At 46.1% G+C, this 15,914-nt stretch overlaps 1 protein-coding gene across 1 annotated transcript in view; it reads left to right on the forward strand.

The window, feature by feature from the left end:
• Window positions 1-15,914, forward strand: part of LOC111979532 (supervillin-like) — a 63,746-nt gene that overhangs the window by 42,130 nt on the left and 5,702 nt on the right. Inside the window, 17 exon segments of the mRNA XM_070449108.1 lie at window positions 1,121-1,265; window positions 2,695-2,751; window positions 4,155-4,268; window positions 5,571-5,724; window positions 9,040-9,132; window positions 9,408-9,494; window positions 9,832-10,009; window positions 10,286-10,458; window positions 10,569-10,724; window positions 11,588-11,724; window positions 12,682-12,829; window positions 13,099-13,244; window positions 14,065-14,240; window positions 14,442-14,589; window positions 14,794-14,990; window positions 15,215-15,449; window positions 15,717-15,822. Coding sequence (XP_070305209.1) covers window positions 1,121-1,265; window positions 2,695-2,751; window positions 4,155-4,268; window positions 5,571-5,724; window positions 9,040-9,132; window positions 9,408-9,494; window positions 9,832-10,009; window positions 10,286-10,458; window positions 10,569-10,724; window positions 11,588-11,724; window positions 12,682-12,829; window positions 13,099-13,244; window positions 14,065-14,240; window positions 14,442-14,589; window positions 14,794-14,990; window positions 15,215-15,449; window positions 15,717-15,822 — 2,450 coding nt within the window.

The raw sequence follows: 15,914 nt of genomic DNA on the forward strand, positions 1-15,914 counted from the left end.
GTTCAAATGGGGGTGCTTACATGGCAGGATGTTGTACTGTACATACGTTTCCAGAAATACTGGTTGGAGGATTCCAAATCTCCTTGTTTATTCCCTTCTGATGCCGGGAATCTTCCAACCACCATTTTTATACTTATGGGAAAGTTACCGGAGTTTTGTAATTGTCTGAATGGCTCTCTGTAAAGTAGGGCACTATATAGGGAATAGGCAGCCATTTGGGGCACCCTCAGAGTCCCCCTGTGTCCTTGTGGGATCTAAGTTTCTGCCTCTCTTCGAGGTGAAAGTGATTTATTTCTGGCCACTGTGTATTTCCCCTCTTTGTTCCTGGAGAGAGGAGAGGTAGGAGACGGAGATCAGGCTGCAGTCTGTAGACATCCTTAGGTTGTGTCCCACTGTCCCAAATGGCACCCGTGTCCTGTTCCCTATATATTGCACTACTTATGACCTGACTGCATTCCAAATCCCACTCCGCCAGGCCCCTACCCCCCAAAAAGTAGTGAACTATAAAGGGAATAGAGGGTGCCATTTGGGATGGATGCTTAGAGATTTAGTAGATTTAGCTACTGTTCTACAGTACTGCTCTCATGTTGGCCCTGTCAGACTGTTAGTAGCTCAGTTTCCATGCAATTGGCGACAGATTTTCATGGGAATATTCCAAAATCCGCAAAAATAAAATATGCACATTTTTCCACCAGTGGTGTGTTTCCACCAAACGGACTTGTTGTGTATAAAAGCCAGTGCATGATGATGTAGTTCATGGTGAAGAGGTTAACCTCTCTCTCTCTCTTTCTTTCTTTCCTTCCCTCTCCCAGGCTGGCCCTGCTGAAGAAGTGTGGTGAAGAGGTTAACCTCTCTCTCTCTCTCTCTTTCTTTCCTTCTCTCTCCCAGGCTGGCCCTGCTGAAGAAGTGTGATGAAGAGGTTAACCTCTCTCTCTCTCTTTCTTTCTTTCCTTCCCTCTCCCAGGCTGGCCCTGCTGAAGAAGTGTGATGAAGAGGTTAACCTCTCTCTCTCTCTCTCTCTTTCTTTCCTTCCCTCTCCCAGGCTGGCCCTGCTGAAGAAGTGTGGTGAAGGGGTTAACCTCTCTCTCCCTCTCTCTCTTTCTTTCCTTCCCTCTCCCAGGCTGGCCCTGCTGAAGAAGAGTGGTGAAGAGGACTGGAGGAACAGGATCAATAAGAAGCAGGAAGTGGTGAAGGTGGCTGTGACTGAGAGACACTCCACAGTACAAGGACAGGGATGGGAGGCAGAGCAAACCTACAAGAAGAAGGTGAGACTACACACAGCTGGACCTCCAAATTGAATCTAGAAAGAGAAGCCCCATTTTGAGATACACACAAACACACTCTATGGAGATTCCCTGTACTGCACTATAACTACAACAGTACAACACGCAGCATCTATTGAGATCATGTGATGATGAATGAAATGTGTTTCAACAGCCCAGACTTTGTCCTACTGAACCATCGTTACTCAACCCGTTACCCAGACAGTACTAAATGATTACAGTCAGGTGGATTTAGATGCATTCACATAAAACGTTCGTGTGCTCATTGTTTTTGTCATACTTAAAGTTAAAGATGCACTCTCAAACTTTTTGTTCACGAAAGTGAGGCTCACCTTCCAAAAGCGGTCCCTGTTTTTTGTGTACTACGTCATCCCGTTTCGTGACACGTTACACATTTGTTGTGCTTACCATCTTTAAGTAGTCTCATTAGGGCACTCTTCCTGGTTGCCATTTTAAAGGGGCCTCTCGTGGTCTTTATGTGAGGGTGCCTTTCATTTCCCCCTTGCCATTCATCAGCCCCATCTGCTCCAGTGTGAGCTCAGCTCAGCTTAGTGGGCTGGTTCCCCCTTTATCCCAATTGGCTCCCTGTTGTGCCCTTCTTTTGACCATAGTTTGACCACAGCCCTATGGGCCTTGATCAAAAGAAGTGCACTGTATAGGGAACAGGGTGGTATTTGGGACCAGTGCCTGGGGCCAACACAGCCCTGCATGGAACATATGGCCCAGTCTCCCTGTGGAATTAGCAATCTGGGGCCTTGGAGAAATCTCTTTTCTACTTTACACTGGGACAAGAGCAAGTCAAAATTGCTCACTCTGATTGAAGATTGAGTTCCACCAATATGTCATTTGACAATATGGTTACAGAATGGCATGTGATTATATGTATTGTTTAATGTACAGTATTTTTACTGTACAGTATTACGTTGAATTAATGAATTAGTCTACTCTATGCCACTTCACAGAAATTCTGGTTTAACTGAGCATATTCAGTTCAGATTATATCTAAAACAGAGACACTGACTTCTTGGAATAATTGAATCGCCCCTCCTTTCTGTTAATGATGCACCCCATTGTGCTGTAATCTGGGTTAAATCCTGTCTGTTTGTGTACTTAATACTTCATGTTAAATCCTCCCGTTGATCACACTTCTTCTAAGCCTCATGTTACAGTAGCAACAGTAATGGGTTGGGGCTAGGGTTGCAATTGAAAGATTTTGGGCAGTGGCCAGTTGGGCTAGTAGACCACAATTTCTACTAGCCAAGGTGACATTCTACTAGCCAAGATTCCAAAATATATGTCACGCAATATTTGATAAGTCAACATTTCTGTCTTGTTTGGCACATTTTCTACTAGGCTAGCCTGGCACTAGCCTTCTCCCTTTGAACGTGTTCTGTGTTTCCCCTGTCTTCAGGAGGAAGTGATGGTCATTGATGAGTTCGCTGCTGTCACTGTGTCTGACCAGCTGTGGGTAAGGCCTGACGACGGTGCTGTGCCCCAGTGCCAACGGTGGTCCACTGAGCTCTGTGTGTGACCTGCTGCTTCTTTCAGTCTCTTCTGTTCTGTTGTTCACTGCTGTTCAGTGTTGCTGTTCACTGCTCTTCAGTGTTGCTGTGGTCTTTCCCTAAATTCCCAGGTTGTTCAGAAATCCCGGCGGAAGAATTCCCCGATTTTCCTAGTTATTCCCTCCTTGGAAAACCTGGAAATTTTGGGCAAATTACCAGAAATTTGCTACTCTAGTTGTTCACTGCTCTTCAGTGTTGCTGTTCACTGCTCTTCAGTGTTGCTGTTCACTGCTCTTCAGTGTTGCTCTTCACTGCTCTTCAGTGTTGCTCTTCACTGCTCTTCAGTGTTGCTGTGGTCGGATGCTACCCTACCTCTGATGGTTTGTGGCTGTGTTATGGGATGCCGGTGATGGACTTGACTCTGCTTCTTTTTCCCTAAGCTTCTGATTGAACTTCTTGCACTTTTGCTCGGTTTGAAGTCAATATAGCTAGCTACGCTATAGTGTTCAGAGATAAGATGCGATGTGTTTGTTGCTGCCAGTCACTGCTTGTTTTTCGCCTCAAAATGTTTTGTTTTTTGAACTGCACACTGCATAGTAGTGATGGAGAGAGACTTGATTCACACAGTGGTTCTTCCTTTAAACGTGTTGAGCTCATGCCGCAACCGTTTGTGGTAGACGGTGGCAGATTGTGGTAAATTGCGTCGTCCCGGCAACTATGGCGGACGCTTAAATGACGCGCCATAGAATTCTGCAGCACCCCGCAAGCTGTGCTGCAGTACACCGCGACTTTTAAAGGAAGAACCACTGTCACAAGTCAGTAGTGACAGAAACAAATGGCCTCTCTTCATGACTGTATCACAGACTGTCACTGAGACAGTCGTCGCTGGCTTGTCTAGACCAGGGTTTCCCTTATTCGGTTCTGGGGTCCCGCCTGTGTTTGTACGTTTAGTTTTTTGCCCTAGCACCCCACAGCTGATTCAAATAATCAAAGCATGATGATGGTTATTTGAATCAGCTGTGTGATGGGTATTAGATACAGCAGCTGCAATGTGCATTGCCCGTTACCGATTAATGTGTTCATGATTAAACGTTTAACACTTGCACGCCAGTGGTGGCTGGTGGGACTTTCAATCGGAGAACGGGCTCCTAGTAATGGATGGAACGGAATATATGGAATGGTATCAAACACATCAAAGACATTGTTTCATGAGTTGGATACGGTTCCATTTTTTCCATTCCAGCCATTGCTATGAGCCCGTCCTCCCCTCACCAGACTCCACTGTTGCATGTCTTTGCATTTCATGTGACGTGTACGGATGTGAGGGGCTCAGGCGATGGTGCTCTGGAGATGTTGTCTCTCTTTAAAGGGGAAAATACACTGTGAACCAGATAAAGGTTTGACTGGGGAACGCCGGCTCAGTCTGCTTCAGCCATGGAAACATCATCATGACTTCAGACTTGATTTATCCAAAATAATCTCTGTGAGTTGTCCCTCAGTGGCTCTCAGTATCTCGCTCTGGGTCTCTTAGTCACAATTATCATTTCTGGTTTGGAATGGTGTGGTCTCTCTCCTTTGCATCCTTTCTCCAGTAGTGTTGGGGCGGTATTCAGATTTTCACCGGTATACGGTATGATCATATACCTGGCTGCCCAACTCTATTCTCTAGCATCCCTCTGTATATGTCTGCCTGATTGTAACTTTCTTCCCCATCCCTCTCCATTTCCTCCCTCCACCATCTCTTCTCCTCTTATCCACGTATCCAATCACCTCTGTCCTTAGGAGCCTGTCTTTTCCTCCACATATTTTCCTCCAATCTCCCTTGGCCATAAGTGCCAAGTTATTGACCTTCATAGTCAGGTAAGAACACGCACCGGACCAGCCACGTTTCACTGTTCTGCCTGTACTGGAAGCTTGGGCTGTGTCTCAAATTGCACCCCATTCCTTATGTAGTGCACTACTTTTGACCAGGGCACATACGGCTCTGGTCACCTATCCCGTATTTAGGGACCTACTTTTGACCAGAATCCTATCGGGCCTGGTCAAAAGTAGGGCATTATATAGGGATTAGGGTGTCATTTAAGACTCAGCCGGTGGTCTTCCATTATCCCTTCATGCATGCCATTGAAAGGTTAGGTGATTATGCATCTGTCTTTTCCCCGTCCACTAAAATCTAAGTTGGTTACGTTAATGAGTGTGCACACGATTTGAACCCCTCCCCCTATTGCTACTTATCTTACTGTACTCTTGTCTCTTTGTTTTGTGTGTATGAGTAGTATTACACCTCTATGGGATAGTCCTACAAAGGCAAAGCCACTGTACTGTGCTGCTATCATTTCCAAGGTTTTGTGGTTTTGTCCTCATATAATCAGAGCAGTTGTGGCTGGTGTCACTTTAAGTCGGAGGATGGACTCATTGTAATGGCTGGAACAGAATTGTTGCAGCCTAATGGCTATGACTCATCCTCCGTTCACCAACCACTACTGGTTTCCACTTTTTCTCTCATATTATCAGAGTGATACAGTGACCTTCAGTGGTGTAGTGGAGGGTAAACACTATTTATGCACCTTTTTTATTTTGCGTGAGCATTTACCCACCTTTTGCTGAAAACAAATGCATTTAAAGTATAGGGAGCACTACTTTAGTCACAGCGAGCGGTGATCAACGTTTTACCTACCTATTTATTAACTAATACATCACTGGTGACCTTACTGTACAGCATTGAACCCTATGTGAAAACCCTGTACTAACCAGAAGGTAACAGTGTGTAACTGTGTGTGTTCAGAGGATGGGAGAGGAGATGGAGAACCAGGCTCAGATGTCCATAGAGGAGAGGAAGCAGATGATCTCAACACGGGAGGAGTCCTGGGTGTCTAAAGGCAAGGGGGTGGCCAACGACTCCACCCAGTACACTGTGGCTGCACGCATGGTCAAGAAAGGTTAGTTCACAGGGGCTGCACACATGGTCAAGAAAGGTTAGTTCACAGGGGCTGCACACATGGTCAAGAAAGGTTAGTTCACAGGGGCTGCACGCATGGTCAAGAAAGGTTAGTACACTGTGCCTGCACGCATGGTCAAGAAAGGTTAGTACACCGTGGCTGCACAATGGTCAAGAAAGGTTAGTTCACAGGGGCTGCACGCATGGTCAAGAAAGGTAGTACACCGTGCTGACACATGGTCAAGAAAGGTTAGTACAGCGTGGCTGCACGCATGGTCAAGAAAGGTTAGTACACCGTGGCTGAAAATGGCCAAGAAAGGTTAGTACACGTGGCTGCACGCATGGTCAAGAAAGGTTAGTTCACAGGGCTGCACGCATGGTCAGAAAGGTTAGTACACCGTGGCTGCCACCATGGCCAGAAAGGTTAGTACACCGTGGCTGCAGGCATGGTCAAGAAAGGTTAGTACACCGGTGGCTGAACACATGGTCAAGAAAGGTTAGTTACAGGGGCTGCACGCATGGTCAAGAAAGGTTAGTACACCGTGCCTGCACGCATGTCAAGAAAGGTTAGTACACCGTGGCTGCACACATGGTCAAGAAAGGTTAGTACACGTGGCTGCACGCATGGTCAAGAAAGGTTAGTACACCGTGGCTGAACACATGGTCAAGAAAGTGTTAGTTCACAGGGGCTGCACGCATGGTCAGAAAGGTTAGTACAACGTGGCTGCACGCATGGTCAAGAAAGGTTAGTACACCGTGGCTGCCACATTGTCAAGAAAGGTTAGTTCACAGGGTGCCCGCATGGTCAAGAAAGGTTAGTACACCGTGGCTGCACGCATGGTCAAGAAAGGTTAGTACACCTTGGCATACAATGGTCAAGAAAGGTTAGTTCACCGTGGCTGCACACATTGTCAAGAAGGTAGTACACCTGGCTGTACGCACATGTCAAGAAAGGTTAGTACACGTGGCTGCACGCATTGTCAAGAAAGGTTAGTAACACCGTGGCTGCACGCATTGTCAAGAAAGGTTAGTTCACAGGGGCTGCACGCATGGGTCAAGAAAGGTTTAGTACACCGTGGCTGCACACATTGTAAGAAGGTTAGTTCACAGGGGCTTGCACGCATGGTCAAGAAAGGTTAGTACACCGTGGCTGCACGCATGGTCAAGAAAGGTTAGTACACCTTGGCATCACAAATGGTCAAGAAAGGTTAGTACACCGTGGCTGCACACATTGTCAAGAAAGGTTAGTACACCGTGGCTGTACGCAATGTCAAGAAAGGTTAGTACACCGTGGCTGCACGCATTGTCAAGAAAGGTTAGTACACCGTGGCTGCACGCATTGTCAAGAAAGGTTTGTACACCGTGGCTGCACGCATTGTCAAGAAAAGTCAGAGCACGGCCCACTGATGGTCAACTTAACCGGTCCGCATGCTTCCCAGCCAAACATTATTATTTTTTTTTCAGCTGTTCGTGCACACAAAATATGTTCTCGAGGCAAGCCGAAGTTTGTAAGCCAAAGTCTACGCACCTTTGTCGGTGATTGGGCAACAGTAGGGATTCTTCAATTAAGTGTAGGTTGTCATTGTCAACGATAGACAACTCGTTTTCATGCAATTTTTTTCACTTGAGAAATACTGCACCAAACATCCTAGTTAGATGTAAAATTGCATGTCTAAGATCTCCTGGGCAAAAACTTCTAAATGAATGACAGATTTCTGGAGTTATCTTAGATGAATTCTGACTATTTTGAGGAAGTGTATACTGGCTACGGTGTCTCAAGGTGGACAAACGGTACTATTGCAGCTTTTTTCTCGTTTTTCAAGTGAAGGTCGAAGGTATGCGAGCACACCTGTTCGTTTTGCCTAGCGGAGTTCGGGCTAGGCGCCAGTCAAACCAGAGCATGTGCAAGTCCACTGAGGCTACCCAACTACAAATAAATAAAAATATATATAATATCAAAACACTATTTATTTCACAAGGGGAATTAATAGGCAGGAGGGCAGATATATAACCACCATACATAACAACATATGAGATGATCACAACAACTACACACCAATAGATATTAAAATGAGACGTTTTCTTTTAGAAAACCAAATCTCTATTTTTTGATGTAAATGGCATGTTCTAGAAGGGTTCAGACACTTCACTTCCTCATCCTCGTTATGCAGTACGGGGCCACTGAAAAAAAAAATGATCAAAGGCTCCAAAAACATTACTTTTAGAAATGGCAAATCTCTCAGCACGGTGATGCAGATCTTTAAATGTTGTACACGTGGAATTGTGCCATTCCTAACTTTATCCGCAAGGTTATATTCAATTTTGTTGAAACTCGAGTGATTACCTCTCTCTGTTACGAATCCCGCCGAGGATGGTGCCTCTTCCCGTTCGGGCGGCGCTCGGCGGTCGTCGTCTCCGGTCTACTAGCTGCCACCGATCCCCTTTTCTGTTTTCKTTTGAGTTWGTCTAATTTGTATCACCTGTTTTGTGTTTAGGGTAGGGGGTTATTTAAACCCAGTTGGCCCGCCGACTTTTGTGCGGGCTTGTTTTTCTGTTTGTGTTGGTGGTGTTTCGTATAGTGGATTTCAGTCCTACTTTTATTGGACAGTATTTTGACGCGCCCGTTGTTTGTGTGGCGTCGCCGTTTATGTGATTATTTCTGGGTGAAATAATAAATCCACTCGATTGAGATTACCCTGCTCTCTGCACCTGACTCTTTCATGTCCACCATTGGAACTGTTACACTCTCTCCATTCTACAGGTAACTGCCGAAATAAAGAAAAACTTGAAAAAATGAGGGATACAAAGAATATTTGAAAGCAGATGCTTCCACACAGGAAGTTCCAGACATTTGTACAATATATGCCAAGGCGCATTGAAGCTGTTCTGGCAGTGGCCCAACGCCCTATTATTAAGACACTTTATGTCGGTGTTTCCTTTATTTTGGCAGTTACCTGTAGCGGCAGGCTACACGGAGAAGGGAACAGCTGGATAGGGGAAACGGCTCGAGTGGCACAAAAGTAGTGAACATAACGTTGCGGATCGAGTTCAGAATGACACGGCTTCATTTGTACAACATCTAAAGACCTGCATCGCTATGCTGAGATCTTTGCTGTTTCTAAAAGGACGTATAGGGTGGTTTTTTCGTGTTTTTTTCAGGGCCCCCATGTTGCACAACAAGGATGAGAAAGTGATTCGCTGTTTGGGGTAAGTTGATAAAAACAAGTGAAATCACAGGAATGGTTTCTGGACCCTTGAGGATAGTATGATTTTCTTTCCTCTCAGAGTGTGTGTGTGTGTGTGGTTGTGTTTGCAGGTCTGGCAGCCTCCTCCTCAGCCATCAGCCCCATCCTGTCTCCTGTCTCCACCAAACTCAAGAGCAACGTGCCGGTCATCAAACCACAGGAGGGTCAGTCATACACTTAATGAAAGATGCAATGTAGGACTGCAGAATTCCAATTACTTTCCCCCAATTTTTCTGAAATCCTGGTTGGAGGACACATGGATTTCCTGCTTATTCCCTCCTGATTCAAGGAATCTTCCAACCGGGATTTGGAGAACGTTGCCAGAATTGTTTGACCCTAATCACAATTCTATGACAACATACAATCACAACATGACCATACTAAATCTGTCAGGAATATTTGTAACTCTGTTGTCTGATCTGGTGTTTTATCCATCCAGAAATCGAAGCCAGACCAGAGATGAACTTGGAGTCGGATAAAAAGCTGGATAAATTGGAGACATTTTTGGGACGTCTGAACAGTAAAGGTTGGTGCTAATCGTTTTTTCAGTTGCCTCGACCCACGCCAACAAATGCTTTTTAGTAGCGTAACTGGCTCAAGATGTTTCAAGAGTGTTGTGAGACAGAAGATCAAATATCGAATACCAGTGTGGTCTTCTGAGGAAGGAAGCTATTCTGTTAATCAAGCATCGGGAAGTCTGCTACAGTAGTCATTTACAGTAGTGATTGGACCTTTACTGTGTTTCTATCAGTGGCAGGTCTTCAGGAGACCGCCCTAACAGTGACAGAGAGGGAGCAGATGGGCTCCTGCCGTATGGGCTGCTCTGGCTTGGACAAGGCTTACTTTACTGTGTTTCCCCCTAGTGGCAGGTCTTCAGGAGACCACTCTGACCGTGACAGAGAAGGCTGTGAAGGAGGTGATGAGGATGGACGATGAGATCTTCTCCAAGTTCTACCGGCACGTGGCTGACTTCCCACGCATGCCCAGCAGGATCGAGATCGACGAGGACTTTGATGCCATCTTCGGCACTCAGGCGCCCAAGTAAGCAAATGATTTACCAAATAATGTATTTTCTCTAGGATTGCAACATAACTTTCCCAAACATTTTCCAGAAATCCTGGTTGGAATATTCCTGGAATCAGGAGGAATTCTGGAGTTACAGGATTTCTGCAAGCCTACTTTGGTCGGAGCAGACGTGTGGCATTGGGTGTAGCTCCATTGCATGGAGTTTCACTACATCTCTGTCCTCTCTGCCCGTCTTCCTGTCCCTTTCTCCCTCGCCCCCTCTCTTCCTGCCCTCTGTCCCTCCCTGTGCAGGTTGACCTCAGCCATAGCGCAGCACAAACGAGCAGTGAGACCATCGAGGAACGTCCGGGCGTCTAAGAACCCTCTGAAGATGCTGGCGGCCAGGGAGGACATCAGACACGAGTACACTGAGCAGAGGCTCAACATCGGCCTCATAGAGAGCAAGAGGATCAAGGATGAGAAGAGTGAGTGTGTGTGTGCGCGTGTGTGTGCGCAAGTCAGAGTGAGTGTGTGTGTGCCTGTGTGTCACACATAGTGTCTAGCCCTCACACGCTCCTTGTCCTGTGAGTTTTAGTGAGTAAGACTTCGGAGTACTCGGACGCGGCCCTGGCTGGACTGGCCAGTAAGGAGAACTTCAGCAACGTGAGTCTGAGGAGCGTCAACATCTCAGAGCAGATGTCCAACAACAGCGCCGTGCCGTACAAGAATGTCATGCTGATGCAGGTCAAAGGTGAGATGCCTACTGCATTGCTGTGCTTTATTCATTAGTGCACGTTGTTTCAAAATGTAGATACAGTACCTCCCTGTTTCTGTCAGTTTTCTTACGTTTCATACCTAATGAATATGACCTCGATGTGTCTTTAGTATCTTTCCCATTCATTTTGGGATTGAGGCCTGTAGCTTTATCCACAGTACAGATAGCATGGGATATATTCTCACTTTTTAAGGTCTTAAAACGTCGGACAAACTTCGGTTTTGAGGTGAGCTGTATCAATTCAAGACCCGCATTTATTTTGACATTGACCAATGTCCTAGGAAAATATGAACAGGACAGAGAATATTCCACAGCCAGGTTGTTCCTTGAATGAGGACAGGTGAGGACAGGTAAAGAGAACAAATGAAGTTATTTCTGGAGAACTCTGCGTCATTGAAGTAGGATGTTGCACCCAAACGGCATCCTATTCCCTTCATAGTTCAGTTCTTTTTACCGAGGCCCATATGGCTCTGGTCAAAAGTAGTGCACTTATAGGAAATAGGATGCCGTTTGGGACGCAGGCAGGGTCCTATGTTGTCTGCTAACCTCTCTCTCTCTCTCTGTGTGTGTGTGTTCAAACTGCTAGAGAGCACAATATTAGGGCCAGTCATGCAAAGGGAAAAAGATAAGGAGGAAATAGATTAGAGCTGGAAAGAGAGGGTCACGTTGGAATAGTTAAAACATGTGGTTGACAAAATGTCACCCTATTCCCTCTATACTGTAGTGCACTACTTTTGATCAGAGCCCTATGGGCCCTTATTCCATTGAAGCTTTTGTCAGGGAATATGGTGCCATGTGCCATTTCCGACGCAATCTCACCCTCTCTCTTATCTACCCAGGCCGCCGTCACGTCCAGACCAGACTAGTGGAGCCCAGAGCCTCGGCCCTGAACAGTGGTGACTGCTTCCTCCTGGTTACTCCTCAACACTGCTTTGTTTGGATGGGAGAGTTCTCTAATGTCATCGAGAAAGCCAAAGTGAGTCCCTGTTTCCTGACTGTATGTGTGTGTGTCTGTGTGTCTATGTGTGGCTGTGTGTCTGTGTGTGTGTGTGTGTGCATGACTGTGTGAGGTGGGCGAGAAAGGCAAAGTGAGTCCTCGTCTCTCCAACTGTGTCAGTGTTGAAAAAAACGACTTCCAGGATTAAGGAAATGTCTTGTGCGTTAATCCCAGTCCTCTCGGGTTGGGTTAGCTACAATTTGTGATTTAAAAGCTCGGGGGTTATTTTAGGGTGCAGGCAAATGTTTAATAAGGCCTTTTGGATGGACTTTAACGTCTCCCACACAGGCAACAGCTGGTGATGTGTTGTCGTGTTTTTCTGGTTGAAGCAGACGCGTGTTCTGCGATATCGTATCGGCCCTGGTCAAAAGTCGTGCAGTTTATAGGAAATAGGGTCCCCGTTTGGGATTCAGCCCCAGACACACCGTTCATTTGTGCCGTTCTCTCGCTGTGGAAGAGAGAGCTGTCCCCATCTGTTCCTACAGCAGCTCCCATTCCCCATGGAAAGGGTTCTGTTTGTGTACGGTAGACCGTTTCAAACACGCCGTGACTTTAACTTGATTCCCCTAGGCTACACCGTTTTTTCCCCCAACCCTGATATTTATTATACTAGCTCCAGTATTCTTAACTGGTATCAACTTGGGTATCATCAGGCAGACATCGAACTACAGTGCGCCCACAGTTAGAGCATGGAGACCCTTGATCTCCCAAGATGAACAATGCCTCATCATTATAACATAAAATATTACTCGTAGGACAAAACTAGCAGGCTCTGACATTGGCCTTTGCAAGTAAATCTAATGCTAACCTAAGCCCCTTTCAGGGCTGACGGTATTTGGTATTGTACTGTATGTACGGTATTGACATGTACAGTGCATGTATTTCCGTTATAGTGACATTTTCTCTGTTGTTGTGTGTATCTCTCTCGTACTGTAGGCTTCTGAGCTGGCATTGTTCATCCAGACTAAGAAGGATCTGGGCTGCAGAGCGAGCCAGATCCAGACCATCGAGGAGGGGGTCGACCCCCAGAGCCCTGCGGCCACAGAGTTCTGGAAGATCCTGAGAGGAGAGCAGACCTACCAGTGTAAGGAACAGCATCAGAGGCCATGGCTGTGTCACAATTCTCCACCTCCAAAAAATGTGTACTTGCACACTTTGATTTGAAAAGCATTGGTGGAGTCACTGGATGGAGGGAGTTTCCACCATTTTGTTAAATCATGACGGGAAGTGTGCAAGTGCACACTTTAGGAAAGAGTGGAGAATTGGGACTAAGTTCATTGAAAAGATTTAGCTACAAGTCTTTCAGAAGTCTTTATCTCGATATCTTATGTGTTTGTGTGTGTCCTCCGACAGCTGCCGGGCCACCAGAGGAGGATGAGCTGTTTGAGAGTGCCATAGTGGAGACTAACTGTATCTTCCGTCTGCTGGATGACAAGCTGGTTCCTGATGATGACCAGTGGGGGAAGGTTCCTCACAGCACACTACTGGAGTCCAAAGAGGTACGTGATTGGACTGATCAAGTAAGGCATGTGATATATCAGAAATGATGTAATAGAATGATCGTCAACCGAAAATATTGTCATATAATTATAATACAGTTTATATGGGTTTTATACACATTTTCTGTATAAATAGCCTCTAAAATATATGTAAACAGACATGTTTTAATGTTAGTTCCCTTGGAAAACCGTGAGTGCTCTTGTATGATACAATTTCAGTATCATACAAGTATCATTTCAGTAAATACTACGCATTTACAACTTGTCTAAGTCCCGTCACCAGCTGATTTCAGCCAGTGTGTGGCTGTGGATTGTCTGCATTGTTTTAGTTAATGGAATCCTTCCTCTAAAACTGGCTGGCTAGCTAGATAACAAACATACCGTGCAGATAAATGGTTAAACTTCATTATTTTATACATTATCTTATCACAACACTGGCAAACCATGGTTGACCAACTCCCTGACCAAAATGGCTGCCCTTTATCCCATCATGAGAAGGTTCATGTCCCTTCTAGTRTTCTAATTCCTTAATCTATGGTCCTAACCATGGAGATCCTATTGAATTAATTCCCAGTTCTATGGTCCTAACTCTCTAAATATATGGCTCTGGTTTCCGTATGTTGGAAGCAGTTTGATACCGTTCCATTAATTCCATTCCAGCCATTACAATGAGCCCGTCCTCCTATAGCTCCTCCCACCAGCCTCCTCTGCTGTCAATGAACTTCATATTATTGCAACCAAATGTTTACCAGAATGGCCATCGCTCTGTGCCCATTCTGATGCCACACTGGCACACTGTTTTTTTTGTGCCCCCCTGCAGGTGTTGGTGTTTGACTTTGGCAGTGAGGTGTATGTGTGGCATGGTAAGGAGGTGACTCTGGCCCAGAGGAAAGTAGCCTTCCAGCTGGCYAAACACYTGTGGAATGGAACCTTTGACTACACCTGCTGCGATATCAACCCTCTGGACCCTGGAGGATGCAATACACTCATACCCAGGCAGGCAACCAACACACACGCGCAGTCTCTCTCTCTCATCACACTCACTCACTCACTCACTCACTCACTCACTCACTCACTCCACCACTTACTCAAATCATCACCTCAGGGACTGTTTGTCTGATATTTTGTTGGTGTATAGGCCTGTGTACAGGCTAAAGCCTGTGCTCTCACTCTCTTGTTCTCTGTGTGTGTCTACAGGAAGGGCCAGGGCCGTCCTGACTGGGCCATATTCGGCAGGCTGACAGAACACAATGAGACTACCCTGTTCAAAGAGAAGTTCCTGGACTGGGCAGACACGAAGAAACCACAAACAAAGAACACCAATGAGCAAGTCAGTGAGCAGAAGGTATGTCCCTCCTGACTCGCTCCTTCTCTTTCTCGCTCCCTTTGTCTCTCTCTCTCTCTTTCTCTCTCTACCCTTCTTTCTCTCTGCCTTTCATACTTCGTTCATACTTCTTTCGCTATCTGTTTTCATCAGACCCCATGACCCAAGAGTTTTTTGAATGACACTCTCTCTCTCTCTCTCTCTCTCTCTCTCTCTCTCTCTCAGGAGATGCCAGGGCGGGAGTGCAGGCCGTATGATGCAGCATTGATGCTGCCTGTACTCCAGACAGCAGTCAGCACTGTGCTGGACGGGATGAACGTGGGCCGAGGCCACGGCTCTATAGAAGGAGAGGACAGGATGAGGACTCTAGAGATCAGCACGGTGTCGGTGGATGTCTGGCACATCCTGGAGTTTGACTACAGGTCAGTTTCCCCCAAAAAATGAATGAATTTGATTTGACATATTTTAAAATGACGTATAGAGCTACCTCAGCCATTAGAGTACAACAATACATACATTAAAATGATCTAGGATTAAAAGCACAATAAAGTCGACCACAATTTCCATTGTGGTCCTTACTATTTAAAAGTGCAACGCACAGTGGAGAAATGCTATACAAATCAAATCGATATACTTCTTATTCCAGCCGGCTACCCAAGCAGAGTATAGGCCAGTTCCACGAGGGAGACGCGTACGTTGTGAAGTGGAAGTACATGGTGAGCGCAGCAGTTGGGAGGAGRCAGAACCCGGAGTTGAGGAGYGCGGGCCCTGGCAAAGAAAAGTGCTGCTACTTCTTCTGGCAGGGACGGCACTCCACCGTGAGCGAGAAAGGAACGTCAGCACTGATGACAGTGGAGCTGGATGAGGAGAGAGGGGCACAGGTACTGTCAACCTGTAAATACTAAGGGTGCATCTCAAATRGCACCCTATTCCCTATATACTGCACTCCTTTTAAACTAAGCCTTCATACCAGACCAGAGAGCACTATATAGAAAATRCACTTTTGTACTGCACTATATAGGGAAAAGGGTGTCATTTTGGATGGAGCCTAAATCCATGCATACATGTATCTACTGTCACTGATCTGAGAGCAGCCCTAGATGCATATGACCTGGGTGAGCGTTGTCCCTCTCTCTCTCCCCCAACAGGTCCAGGTACAGCAGGGGAAGGAGCTCCCTTGTTTCCTCCAGTGTTTCAACGGGGGGATGATCATACACTGTGGGAAGAGAGAGGAGGAAGAGGAGAACACACAGAGTAGGGATMTCTTCTGGTTAGCAGTATGACGTCATAGCCCTCAGAGGAGTCGGTTAAGCAGTTAGATGTGGCTCTACTGTATTATCAGGAGC

Source organism: Salvelinus sp. IW2-2015, linkage group LG19 (assembly GCF_002910315.2).
Source record: "Salvelinus sp. IW2-2015 linkage group LG19, ASM291031v2, whole genome shotgun sequence".
Classification (NCBI taxonomy): domain Eukaryota; kingdom Metazoa; phylum Chordata; class Actinopteri; order Salmoniformes; family Salmonidae; genus Salvelinus; species Salvelinus sp. IW2-2015.